The 12,427-nt window shown below is 43.6% G+C and overlaps 1 protein-coding gene across 18 annotated transcripts in view; it reads right to left on the bottom strand.

Moving 5' to 3' along the window:
• mark3a (MAP/microtubule affinity-regulating kinase 3a) overlaps positions 1 to 12,427 on the bottom strand; it is a 32,931-nt gene that overhangs the window by 12,473 nt on the left and 8,031 nt on the right. For 12 of the 18 annotated variants that reach the window (XM_079286801.1, XM_079286799.1, XM_079286785.1 and 9 more), the window contains 6 exons: positions 9,721 to 9,769; positions 7,693 to 7,758; positions 5,168 to 5,238; positions 4,210 to 4,266; positions 2,241 to 2,477; positions 1,786 to 1,926 (listed from right to left, as the gene is read on the bottom strand). In XM_079286801.1, coding sequence (XP_079142927.1) covers positions 1,786 to 1,926; positions 2,241 to 2,477; positions 4,210 to 4,266; positions 5,168 to 5,238; positions 7,693 to 7,758; positions 9,721 to 9,769 — 621 coding nt within the window. The remainder of the gene's footprint in view (positions 1 to 1,785; positions 1,927 to 2,240; positions 2,478 to 4,209; positions 4,267 to 5,167; positions 5,239 to 7,692; positions 7,759 to 9,720; positions 9,770 to 12,427) is intronic. The other 6 variants (XM_079286786.1, XM_079286793.1, XM_079286792.1 and 3 more) reach the window with 1 other exon arrangement.

Consider the following 12,427-nt stretch of genomic DNA (forward strand, 5'->3'; position numbering starts at 1 on the left):
CAGTTAGAACCCGACTTATACACTAATATATATATATATATATATATAATATACACGAGTATATGATATACAGTAATCTGAGAGCTGCTGGAAGGGTTCAAAATCTTTAAATGTCGACTTAAAACTTATATATTTAGAACATGATTTTGATTAAATATTATTTTATTCATCACTTTATTGCATTTAAGCTATAAATTATTAATCTGTATTATTGCGATTATATTAAAAGCTTTATTGCATAGATGTAAAATCTTTGGCAGTAGAAATACCTAATTCATGTCTACGAATACAGTTTTACAATAATTTCAACATTTAACGTAATTACTTCTGAGTGACTGTTTTTAGTTGCTTTAAATTGAAAATATAGCAAAAGCACAAGTGTGATTCATTTGTTCTCCTCTGAATCACAAAGTGAAGTGTTTTGGTGTGCCTTCAGTTTGGTGGAGTACATTTTTACCTTCAGCTCTTTAAAGAAGAGTTTTTCACCATTAAACAGAATCCACAGTAACGTCCACATTGCTCTGTGCTGCATCTCATCTGTTTGCTTCTTTATGTTTCATTTGCAGCTGATCAATAGCTCTCGGGGGGGTTTTAAACTAATTATCGCCGGTCAGGCTCTGATGTAACCACGGCTTTCTCCCATACTCCAGTTCATCAAGCGATATCCGAGGCAAACACAGAGTTTAATTCACCGACAAGATGGAACCTCTGTTGTCAACTGGTCCATTTCAAACAAACACACGAGTGGGTCTAAACCCGCTCAGGTGCCAAAAATAACCGTTTTATCTGTTAATGGTGAACTGCCGGGTGTCAGACAGGGACACGCGTCTACAGAGAATCTCATCAACACCCTTCTGACAACGTGATCGCAGCTCTGAAGCATCTCACCATCCTTCCTGCCTCCGACATCAAACACCACTGTTTTAATCTCAGCTCTGAAACAAACGCTTCTAAATATGTCTATTTCAGCTTATGAATGATATATTTATGTTCAATGTGATGAACTTTATCAAGAGGTCCAAACTCGTAGTGACGGGCCACAAAGACCAAGTGTTAAATATAAACTTCATTCATAGATTGTAATAAATAGTGACACCGTCACAATGTTTGTGCAGTCCAATCCTCAACATGAATACAACAACACCATCTAGATAAGACATCGTCAGCAGCACATCAACTTGCTCTTATAGTCAAACTGCTTCAGGTTTTCTGAGCAAAAATCTGAATTCGTAACGAAAGCTGTCGAAGAAGAAAGCGGTTTGAGAAGGAGCGACTCAAGTAAGGTACAAGTACCTCATTATTGTACTTGGGTACAGTACTCTAGTAAATGTACTGCCACCTCTGACGAAGATCTTACAGCTGGAATCCGACAAGAGATTATTCGGCCTTATGTGTTGTACCCACTCGTCTACACTGGTCTCGGTGGCGAATAAACCTCCTTTATTTTGAGGTTCATTGTTTTAACTTTACTGTCGTCCGACTCGACTGAGCTGGTTTCATGCGCCGCCCTGAGCGCTGTGAGGTACCATCGACTCACGCATGAAGGCAGGGAAGTGAACAAAAACACAATTTTGGTACGACCACAAGAATGGCGATGCATTATTCATAGTTACAACATCAGAGAGAAGGAGGAGAGAGTGGGCCGGGGAAAAACAAACAGGACAGCGTGGGCGTCAGAGGAGATGATGCAGGAGGAGGAGGGGGGGTTGTTGGAGAGGTGGAGGATAGATGACATTCTCCGATGGTGCAGGAGGGGGTGAGATAAGAATCGAGAGGTATATTTACATTGTCTGCGTCCTCCCTCACCTCGAGAGTCCCCCGCTTGGACGGGTTGAGCACCAGGAAGCGTTTGAGGAGGTTCTCGCAGTCCGTGGACATGTAGAACGGGATGCGGTACTTCCCTCTGAGAACGCGCTCACGCAGCTCCTGCAGGGAGGACGGAGACGAGAACAACCGGAACGTTAGTGGGAAAAACAAACGTGCAACGTGTCACATTTCATTTATGAGCATCTGAAGAAATCAATACAAGGCTTCATGACTCCACCGTGCAGATAGTAGCCTGTTAATGTCTACATTCGCTCAAATCTAAGAGACTTTCAGACATCATTCCACAGATTAACACTTCACTTATAAAGACGTTGTTTTGTGCCGTTTTGCACCAAAACCAACCAGTTTGGTAAGAGTCCCGTTCCTGACTCGGATGTTTGAGCAATAACCGTAGTCCGTCCTCGCGGTCCTACCTTGAGGTTCTGTCCGTCGAACGGCAGCGAGCCGCTGACCAGCGTGTACAGGATGACCCCCAGACTCCAGACGTCCACCTCGGGCCCGTCGTACTTCTTCCCCTGGAAAAGCTCCGGCGCGGCGTACGGTGGAGAACCGCAGAACGTGTCCAGCTTGTTGCCCATCGTGAACTCGTTGCTGAAGCCGAAATCTGCGATCTTGATGTTCATGTCTGCGTCGAGGAGCAAGTTCTCCGCCTGAGTACAGACACAAGAAGGGTTGTGATCCTTTTTACCAACGGTTCAGCCGTCCCGTTTGCAAACGGTTCAGTCTATTCAGTCAAAAGGGCCTAAACGATACTTTTAAGTTTTATTAATTCAGTCAAACTGGAGATTAACCGTTAACCTGACAAGATGGAATAGTGACAGACGTTGTAAATGAAGATTATTAAAATACTACCTCACCTGTAGTTTTAGATTTATTGTAAAGAAATGAACTGTTTAAATCTTCTCATCTAACCAACAGCAAGACATGAAAGAGTCCGTTTCTCAAACGTAAGAAACTTTCATTATATTGTTTGAAATATAAAATACCAGAAAACAACGTCTTCAAATTCTCCGACCAGACATTTGATTTACGTTAATTAACAAAAGAGAAAATGTTCACATGTTTTGGGGTGCGTTGTGAAAGTGTCGTCTGTTTGACAAATTGATCACTTATGCTCCAAAGAGCACTTGTTCCGTTTGATATAGTCCGATCTAACAGAAAGCAGTTCACGTCTCCTTTGTGTGTCCAAAACATCTGCTCACACAGCTGGAGGCCAGAGACTAAGTAGTAGTAGTAGAAGACGAAGACGAAACATTCCTTATTAGACCCCTGTATACATACATACATACATACATACATACATACATACATACATACATACATAGGGCGCCTGGGGAGCAGTTGGGTTCAGTGCCTTGCTCAAGGACACAGGACACGTTGCAGCCGAGGATCGAACCGGTGACCTTGCGGTTCGCGGACAACCCTCTCTACCCAGTAAGCCACGTCGCCCCCAATTACGAAGCTGAAGAAGATCTTCCACTGAGCTCGAGGACTGAACCATGAGGGGTAAACAACTCACTGTAACGTTGGCCGACCATAAAAAATAAAACCTCAGTGATGCGTTTAAAAATATGAATAAGAAGGTGGTTGTTCAGCCGAGAGGATGAAGTCAGAAAAAGGGCAAAGTGGAGCCTGGTTAGCGGCGTATGTGGCGTTTCTGTGTCGAGAGCAGTCAGAGGGAATATGGGAGTCATGAAGCACGCAACGTCAGATCAGTGACCTTTTCCACCCGGCGTGAGTCACAGCTAATGAGCCACACAAGGTGGAGCCGCGTCCCACATTTAAACTCTTCACAGGATTACTGATAAACACCAACACGGCTGAAAACTGGTCATTTTTAGCTCCAGAATGCAAATAGTCGTCTTAACATGAAGTTTTCTGAAGCTCAGAAAGGGAATTTTAAAAAAAGTGCAGAAAACAGCCGACACAAAGCAGCAAACTCCTGAGATCTGACTAAACTATGATGTTCAAAGCTCAACTGATACATCAGCAGAGAAACAAACGTGGAACCCTGAACCGTTAGACAAAAAGGATAAATATAATAAATCAATTTCTCAGTCAACCGTCCAAAAAATATCAGAAAATCACAATTTCCAAAAGGGCTGAAATATCTAAACTGTTCATTTTGGATATGAAGTCCTGTTGCAGTTCATGTCTTTGTTATAATATTTTAATAACTGTATTTAAATCTACAAAAATCATTGGAGATGCATATTTAACCCTTCATCACCCAGTTCTGTTTGGGCTCTATAACGAGGTTATGTTTGAACTCCAGAGAACACGGTGATGTTGCTTCTGATAATTGCTCCACCTGTTGCTCTGTTGATCAACCCGTCGTGTGGCCGCATTGCATCAGTTGATAAACTTCTTCTCTGAACTCACCTTGAGGTCTCTGTGAACGATGTGCTTCTGGTGGCAGTACTGCACCGCCGATACGATCTGTCGGAGGAAACAAAGACAAGCGAGGGTTTAGTTAGACGTCTGCTCCGTTCTCAGGCTGTGATAAAGGATGTGGTGTGAGGAGGAGGAGGAGGAGATGTGGTCGACAGACAGGAAAGATCAATCATAACGCAGGTGGGGCTGAAGACACCAGGAGGTGAGACAACAGGTTTCCTTTGCAGCACATTTCTCTCTCAGACCAGGGACCAGCTGTGAGGCGTCATTATTAAAGAAGCAGCGGATTTAGTGTTAGTTTTCTTGCTTCTTCAGTGTGGTGAGCAAACATTCTTATGACATCTACACTCTGCAGCTCCATGTGTGTGAAACAGAGTTGTGGGCCGCAGTTTTTAAGCCTCGAGTTTTGGCCGACGCCATTTTGTTTTTTCGGAACCAGAAGTGACACTAGAGGGTGGAGCAAAGTACATGTGTAGCCCCGCCCTGAAGCATCCCCTGCTTCATGGTCTGTGTGACTCTAAATGGGCCATCACTCACTAGATGAACATCATGCTGTTGAAGAAGACTTGAAACTAGAGACCGAGACCATGAACTCATGTTTAGTGAGGTTTGTGATGAATGACACTTGGATTATACCGCAAGAGTTGATGTTTTGATACAGTTTTGTAAAACGCAGCTGTCATTTGCTTCAATTAATCAAGAATTTCCTCCGTTTCCTTCAATGTGACGGTGAGGAACTGATTTCCAAATGTTCATTTCAGGAGTGAACCATTCCTTTCCAGTCTTGAAAACGTTGGCGTCTCTAACCAAACCCTGCTAACACAAAATGCCGGTGAGTGATGGGGGAAGGGGCGGTCTGGACTCTTTAAGACAGGACGTCTGTCGGAGGGGGAGGCGGGAGCAGAGGTGTGAAACCAGAACACTGCAGGGGGAGAAAGCTGGGTACCTGTCTAAATTTAGCCCTGGCCTCTTTTTCCTTCATTCGTCCATGTGCAACCAGGTAGTCGAACACCTCTCCTGCACAAAAACACCAGAGAGAGAGAGAGAATTAGAGGATGACAAAGAGAGCACTGAATGAGACTAAAAGGGAACAAACAAGATAGAAACAAAGTCAGTCACAACTTTTTGCAAATTCCCAGATAACTTTTTTCTGGAGCAGCTGGCCTGCACAGTCACCCATGTGCATGTTTGGAGGGCGTTTGTTGACCGTATTGAGGAGAGGCTCGGCGCCGCTTCCTCCACGCAGAGCTGCTGCCGAGCAGACCCTTCCCTCGGCCCACACTTCTGCACACTTCCAGCCAAAACGTGACCACGCTTAACGCTCCTGTGCTAATTAAACTCGAGTGGCTGGCGTCGATGCTCGTGTGTGTGTGTGTGTCCACACCGAGGAGAAAACAGGAACTAAACAAAATAACAAGCACCGAAAAAGAGCCTCACTTTTCTTGAATCCTCGAATCGCTCCCACTCTCTCGGCGCTGACCTGCAGAGGCGGTCAGAGTGTTCGTTTCTGTACTTCACAGCTCCAGAGAAGCAACAATCCACGGCTGCTCTGTGACTCAGCCGCTACAGAGTGTGGCAGCTAACACTTTGCATGTCGGAGCTAAAGGGCACAGCGTGTGCTGCACATGGAGACGAGATTAGGGAACAAAGCAGGAACACAGACACACGCGCCGGTGGAGAAATCTCCATCATGTACGCGTGTGAAACAGGAAGATAGAAATACGCTGAACACATTTTCTGGCAGCATGACATTCTTGAATAACTCTATAATGCGGAGGCAACTTCTTGAGCCACATTGCCCAACTGAGTTGCTCTAGTTTGAATGCAATTAGCCTCTGATCCTGTACCACATACTACCAACATGTTTCAGTCAGACATCTGCTCTTAAAAATGTTCAGAGAAGTAAAAAACAGGAAGAACGGGCCCCTTTAGAGCTGAATGCTAACATCAGCATGCTAACAGTGACGGTCCTTACTTTAAACTCGCCTGCAGCTTACACATTCCCTAACATCCCCTAACATTCCCTAACAACTGGTGAGTTTGTGTTTTCATTATTCCCGGAGAGATCCACGCAGTCCCGGATCACATGCTCGAAAGGTCGCCTTGAGATTCTGCTCGACTTCCAGCGAATCAAAGCCGAACAGAGAAAGATTCGATTTGTTTCACTGAAGATCGAAGAGCAGAGCTCCCGTCTCAGCGGTGATGCGATTTGCTCCTCGGCGAGCACGTCTGTCGTCTCAACGGGACCTTTCCAAGGAATCAATGGCGAGATTTGGCTTTTTGGCGTTCTGTGCAACGCTGCATTCAATGAGAATTAAGAAGCTTTCACGAGAGAACGTCCGGTGGAAAGATGCTCGTTTTGTTTTTTTTAAAAGATCCAATGACGCAACGATAAGATGCCACTTCCTGTCCGTTCATCGTGGAAGCTTTTCCTGGAAATATTTTTCTTACATTTAATGAGCATCCCTCATTCTTCTTCAGTTGCTGCAACACCAAGTCACTCGAGATGCTAATTTACCTTCACAGACAGGTGTGTGTGTGTGTGTCTTCAGAGGAGGAGGAACTACACTTATGTTTCAACCTAGTGGATAAATCAAGATGATGATGTCGCAGACATTTAGTAGAAATCCACGGAGCTGCTGCGAGTCGACCAACATGTTCTTCTTGCTCTGACTCGGCTCTGTGTGTTTCCACTGGACTGATTCGAGTCTCCACATCGACGTACGTCATCATCTCTTCTCCCGTTTCAACCTCCAGGGCTCAGAAGCTCTCTTTGCTTCATCTTTATTTCATGCCTTTGTGTGTTCCTTGAAGACATTTTTCTGTGAAGAACTAGAGCCGTGGTTACACTCGTCTTTTTCATGAAACTTTGATCGGATATATTTTGTGGTCAAAGTTGCGGCTGTACAAAACAAAACAAAAAAAAAAGCGGTGGATTAACACTTTTAATTTCCGATAACTTCAAAACAAAAGCCCCAGAAATGTCAGTCATCTCATGTAAAGGTTCTAGAAAATAATTAGGAAACAATGGACCCGTAAAATAAAGCTTGAGTCTATATTTTGTCGTGTAGACGACGACATGTTGCTTCATGTTATGGACTTTACTTTAAATAATATCAACGGTACAACGTCTCACTCAGATTTACACAGATTTGTGTTTTCTTCAGGTCGAGGTGGAGTCTGCAGACTACATGCAGCTCAGTGTGTTTAAATTATTAACGACCGCGTCTCATTTTGGTGTTAATAAATCATACTTGGGTCGCTGGGAGCAGCACACAGGTTTCTACCGACTACATCTGCTGTAGTGATGTTCCTTTAACACAATCACTCGTTTCACGTCGATTCTTCAGTGCGAGGACAGCCGCTTCCTTTGTGAGGGTTGTATTCATTCCTAACATGCGTTTTCCTCCAACTAAAGGTTGCGTGTCTCAGTCAGACGGGTTCCACATGTTAGTTTTATTTCTGTCTCACCTCCGCTGGCGTACTCCATCACCAGGTAGAGCGTCCGCTCCGTCTCAATCACTTCAAAGAGCTTGACTAAAGGAGGGAGAGAGAGCGGGCATTATAAATTCAATTATGTTAAAAGATGGAGGAGATCAGACAGAGATGGTTATAATTCATGGACACAAATGACAAAACATTTTCCAGTTTGCCAGTGAAGTCACGTGGATCTCACTGTGTGTGTGTGTGCACGTTCAACATTCAAGATGTTAATCGGGTTAGATAAGTACTTTGGTGTGAGATGTTTTCACTGGGAAGCCCCATAAAAGAAAGAATAAAACAACAAAACATATGCAGCAATAAGAATATCCATAAAAGAAAAAACTACGTTGCATATTGCACAAGGGATGATTACTTGTGATTGATCTGTGTGTGTGTGTGTGTGTGTGTGTGTGTGTCGTGACCACGTAAGCGCAGCATCGAGCCGATCTTAGCAGCACTCGATATTTACTGCGCGGTCCAAAAGCCACAGTGAGAGTGAGTTCGGCTCGGAGGTATAAAAAGAGGGCTAAATATAGACGAGGTGGGCTGGAAGACAGTGAGGGAGAGATGGAGCGCGTTCACCGGCACCCGGGTCAACGTAGTCGCATGTCAGCAGAGGAAGCCATGCAGCGCCGGGGAAACCAAGGCAGCGGTAATTAGCAGGGAATCCCGCCTCCTTATCACCAAAACGCACCACAGCAGGCTCGTCGTGTGTGTGTGTACTGTTTAAATGAGTTCATGAACAAGAGAAGGAGCGTCGGCCCTTACGAACATCACTGAAGCTGAATCAATTAGTTGCTTGACAGAAAAATAAATCTGGAAAATAAATGAATCATTGAAGTTATTTTAATGATTTTATTTGATGAATCCGGCTTCTTCAACGTGAAGATTTGCTGCTTTTCTTCGTTTCAACTTTTACTAACAAGCTTTTGCAATATTTAAACCCCGCCCACAGTACTTTCTATTTCTTTTTTGTGACAAGTTCCTTTTTTTTGTGGCTTTTATTGGACATCCAACGGTGAAGTTGACGGGAAACAAAAAGAGGAGAACGGTGCAAAATGTCCAAAGCTGCAATCAATGAGTACTTGGTTTTATTTTGCCTGTAACTATTCATAATAATAGATAAATACACGGTTACAAACAAACTCTTTGTGGTACTTTATGTATTTTTGTACATATGTAACCTAGATTTCTACATTTATATGCATAATGTATTTATTTTATATGTTTGGACTGATAGTTCTGAGTCCCGTGTGCTTGTAAATGCATTGTGGGGATTTATTTATATAAGATGGCGACTGTCTGAAGAAGAGCCTGGAGCTATCTGTTCTAATTCTAACAGCAATAATCAAACCATGGACGTCTTTTACTTACTTTAATATTTGCTTTGAAAAACTTTTTTTTGCTCTCTTAAAAAGAAAAATCGTATTAAAAACCTAAATATATTCCGTCAGTTGTCTTGGAAAATGACGTTTTAATGAATTTCCGTACGTTTTTTTGTCCAAAACATTAAGCGAAGAGATCGAGAAACGATCCTTCAGACTAGCTGCTCATGAAAATAATGATCTTGAGCTGCAGCATGAGGCCATGTCTCCTCTCTGCTCCAGCTCGTGCTGTGGTTGTGACGAGGTTGGCTTCTTGTCGCTGCAGTGGTTTGGTGTTCGTTGGCATTTCCTCTCGCAGCTGGATGTCTGATGCCAAAGATTGTTCTGCTCATAAAACGGCTTTCTTTCTAATCTCACAACAATCCTCCAGTTTAAGTCTCGTCTGGTTAGTCTAGAAGACAAACTCCGGGTCCTCGTGCTCTTACACAACCTACAGGAACTAAACGGCTGAATCAGCAAGTAAAAACAAGCTGATGAAATACAGGCTGTGCTGCAGGAGGATCATGTGACAGGTCAAAGGTTAGAGTCCTCGAGCGGAGCACCGACCTGTACGGTCACCTGATAAACACAGATATACCACACATTCATATTTAATCATATTAAAGTGTTTGAGTGTGTGAGACCCACTTACCTATATTAGGATGATTCAAAATCTTCATTATTCTAACTTCTCTGAAGAGCTGCAACGAAAAAGAGAAAAGAAAAGTTTAGTTTTATTGTTATTAAAAGGGATATTTTTGATTTGGTGATCTCAGGACAGCACAGACAAATATATATTAAAGTTTCTCGGCAGAGACTACATTTTACAAGATTACATTTGAACACATCATCATAACGATATAATCTACCTTCACCCAACGCTCATTTTTACTGATTAGAGCCCGAACACATCATGTCACTCAATGGCACCCAGCAAGACGGCCCACCGGCTGCTAACGGCTAACGTTAACTAGCTCTCGTCCTGCTGATTCCAACCAGGACTTGTAGGAAGAAACAAGGTTGTGACGCGTCGATAGTGAGTTTACTGCGTCCCAAAGACGTTTACTACCGTCCTCCCAACGAGCGCCGGTAGAAAGTACTGCAGAGAAACAAGTACCGGAGAACTAGGGAAACATCTCCAAACGAATACTTTACAGTCATTATACCGCAGTCTCTTACTTAACCGTACTTTCAGTTCCATTAACTCAACAGCAGTATGCACTTACTTATTAAGTGGCATTCCCACGTCACAAAGCAGTAACGAATGTATAATTTAAATGTAAAAGGACAACACACACGCTGTAAAAACACACACACGCTGGTGTTTGTGCTGCAGCAACATCAGCACGTTAGTCGAGGAAATGTGATCATTTGAAACGCACAAAACCACCGGGAGTCCCCGCAGAGAGGTGGAGGCAGCTCCACATCACCGTCACGTCTCCATCGCTAACAGGACAGTCGGTGGACACGCTCTCCTCCACATCCACAGTGACCACAACAGCTGATCTGTAACGGCCAAAAGTGCTTTTTAAGTCTTCCGCCGTACGAGGACACAAAAGAAAGAAGTGAGTTCTATGTATTATTGATCGGCTGTGAACGACACCCAGCCCTCTCCCCTTCCATAACAATATAAAAAGGCATCAATGTTTCATGCGGCGGGAGTAGCCACAGTGTTTGCTTACGGACCAACAAATCGTGAGGCTTTTGCAGCCATAACTAAAAAAACCTTTCAAGCCAACGGACAAACGGACATCAGAGCGAAGAATCAACGTCTTCAAACTAGTAAACGTTCAAAACAATCCAACCGTTCTATTAATGATAGAAAACAAAGACAATTACACAGATCCTCACTTTCTTTAAGCCCTAACAAATGCTCAACATCGAGAACAGGTTTTACTTTTAACATTTTAAATCAGTCTAGAAAGCACCAAAAATAAAAGTGTTCAAAGAAAAGTATCACTTTTTAACATGCTAGCCATGTTAAACGGCCACATCCTGCAGTGAGGTACGGAGATCATAAATCTCACTTCAGAGACAACCGAGGGGCAATTATGAGCTCCAGTCAGCAGGGCCTTCAGGACCGAGCCGACCGGTTTGGAGGCCCATGTTCACAAACTGAGCCAGGACATGTCTGACGAAGAGGAGGAGCGCCTGAGGGCTCCTCACTGTCACTACACTCAGACTGAGATCATTATACTGAAAATAGGAACAAAGCTGAGCTGGAAGGAAGCAAATCTATTCTGATAACTAGAGAACCGGACAGATATGTTGAACAGTTCAATACTATACTACAGTACATGGAAGTACTTTGTCAGGTATGTGATGCAGTAAACAGAATTAGGAGAAAAAACAAACTGCAGATGATTCACCACATAACACGACCGAGATCCAGTCATTCCACCGCAGTGATGCAACGAAGAAGTCCCGATTACACAACCACGTCTCTGTGATCGATACGAGGCTCCTTCAGCACCAGTGACATCACACCTTCAGTCATCGTCCTCCATTAGAACTGATCCGAGGCTCATAAGCAGGACGCATGTTTCTGCTGAACGTCAGTCCCATGTCGGGTTACAGCAACACCAGCTAACAACGATGGACGGCAGAGCAACGTTCTTGTCTGCCACAGACAAATTTCCCCTTGGGGATGAATAAAGTACATTTCTATTCTTCTTGCAGTAATTCAACCGCCGGTGTTTATTTCATTAAAAAGTACTTTCTGAAAAAGGAGAAACTTGCTTCTCAGTTAGTTGTTCGCTCCAAAGCTCGAGTGTTATTGTTCCCATCTGGACAAACAAATCCACCTGAGGGAATAAACACTCTGGTTCAAATTAACCCAGTTCAGGAAGTCATGAGGCCTCAAATGAACAGAACTTTAGCAAGTTATGAGTTATAAAAATGTCTCGAAGGCTCATCGGTCTTTGTTTTTGTCTGAATATGAAGCCATAAGTTTTCTGCCTCCAGGTGTTAAAACGTTGCTTTAAACGACGTCTGCGGCTTTTTAAATGGCTCTGTGAACACAAAATAAAAGCAAAACCTCAGCAGACGTTTACATTTCATCAACACGCTGACCTCTGACCCCAGACAAGAAGAACGTCAGCAGGTTGAGTCAGGACAGAGAGGAGGAAGAGGAGAAAAGAAGGAGGAGGAAGAAGGAGAAAAAGAAGAAAGAAGGAGAAGAGTGGGAGCTGAGAGCGTTTAGCTTGGAGTGAACGTCGACTCAGCGCCTCTAAACTATTAAGAACAGAGGCTGAAAATAAACGTGTAGCTTCAGAGACGATGAGACGCGTTCTGCCTCTCTCCAGTTCTTCGTTACATAAGCGGTCGGGTTGGCCGATACAAAAGAGGAGCGAAATACA

The sequence above is a fragment of the Melanostigma gelatinosum genome, assembly GCF_949748355.1.
Source record: "Melanostigma gelatinosum genome assembly, chromosome: 16".
Lineage (NCBI taxonomy): Eukaryota > Metazoa > Chordata > Actinopteri > Perciformes > Zoarcidae > Melanostigma > Melanostigma gelatinosum.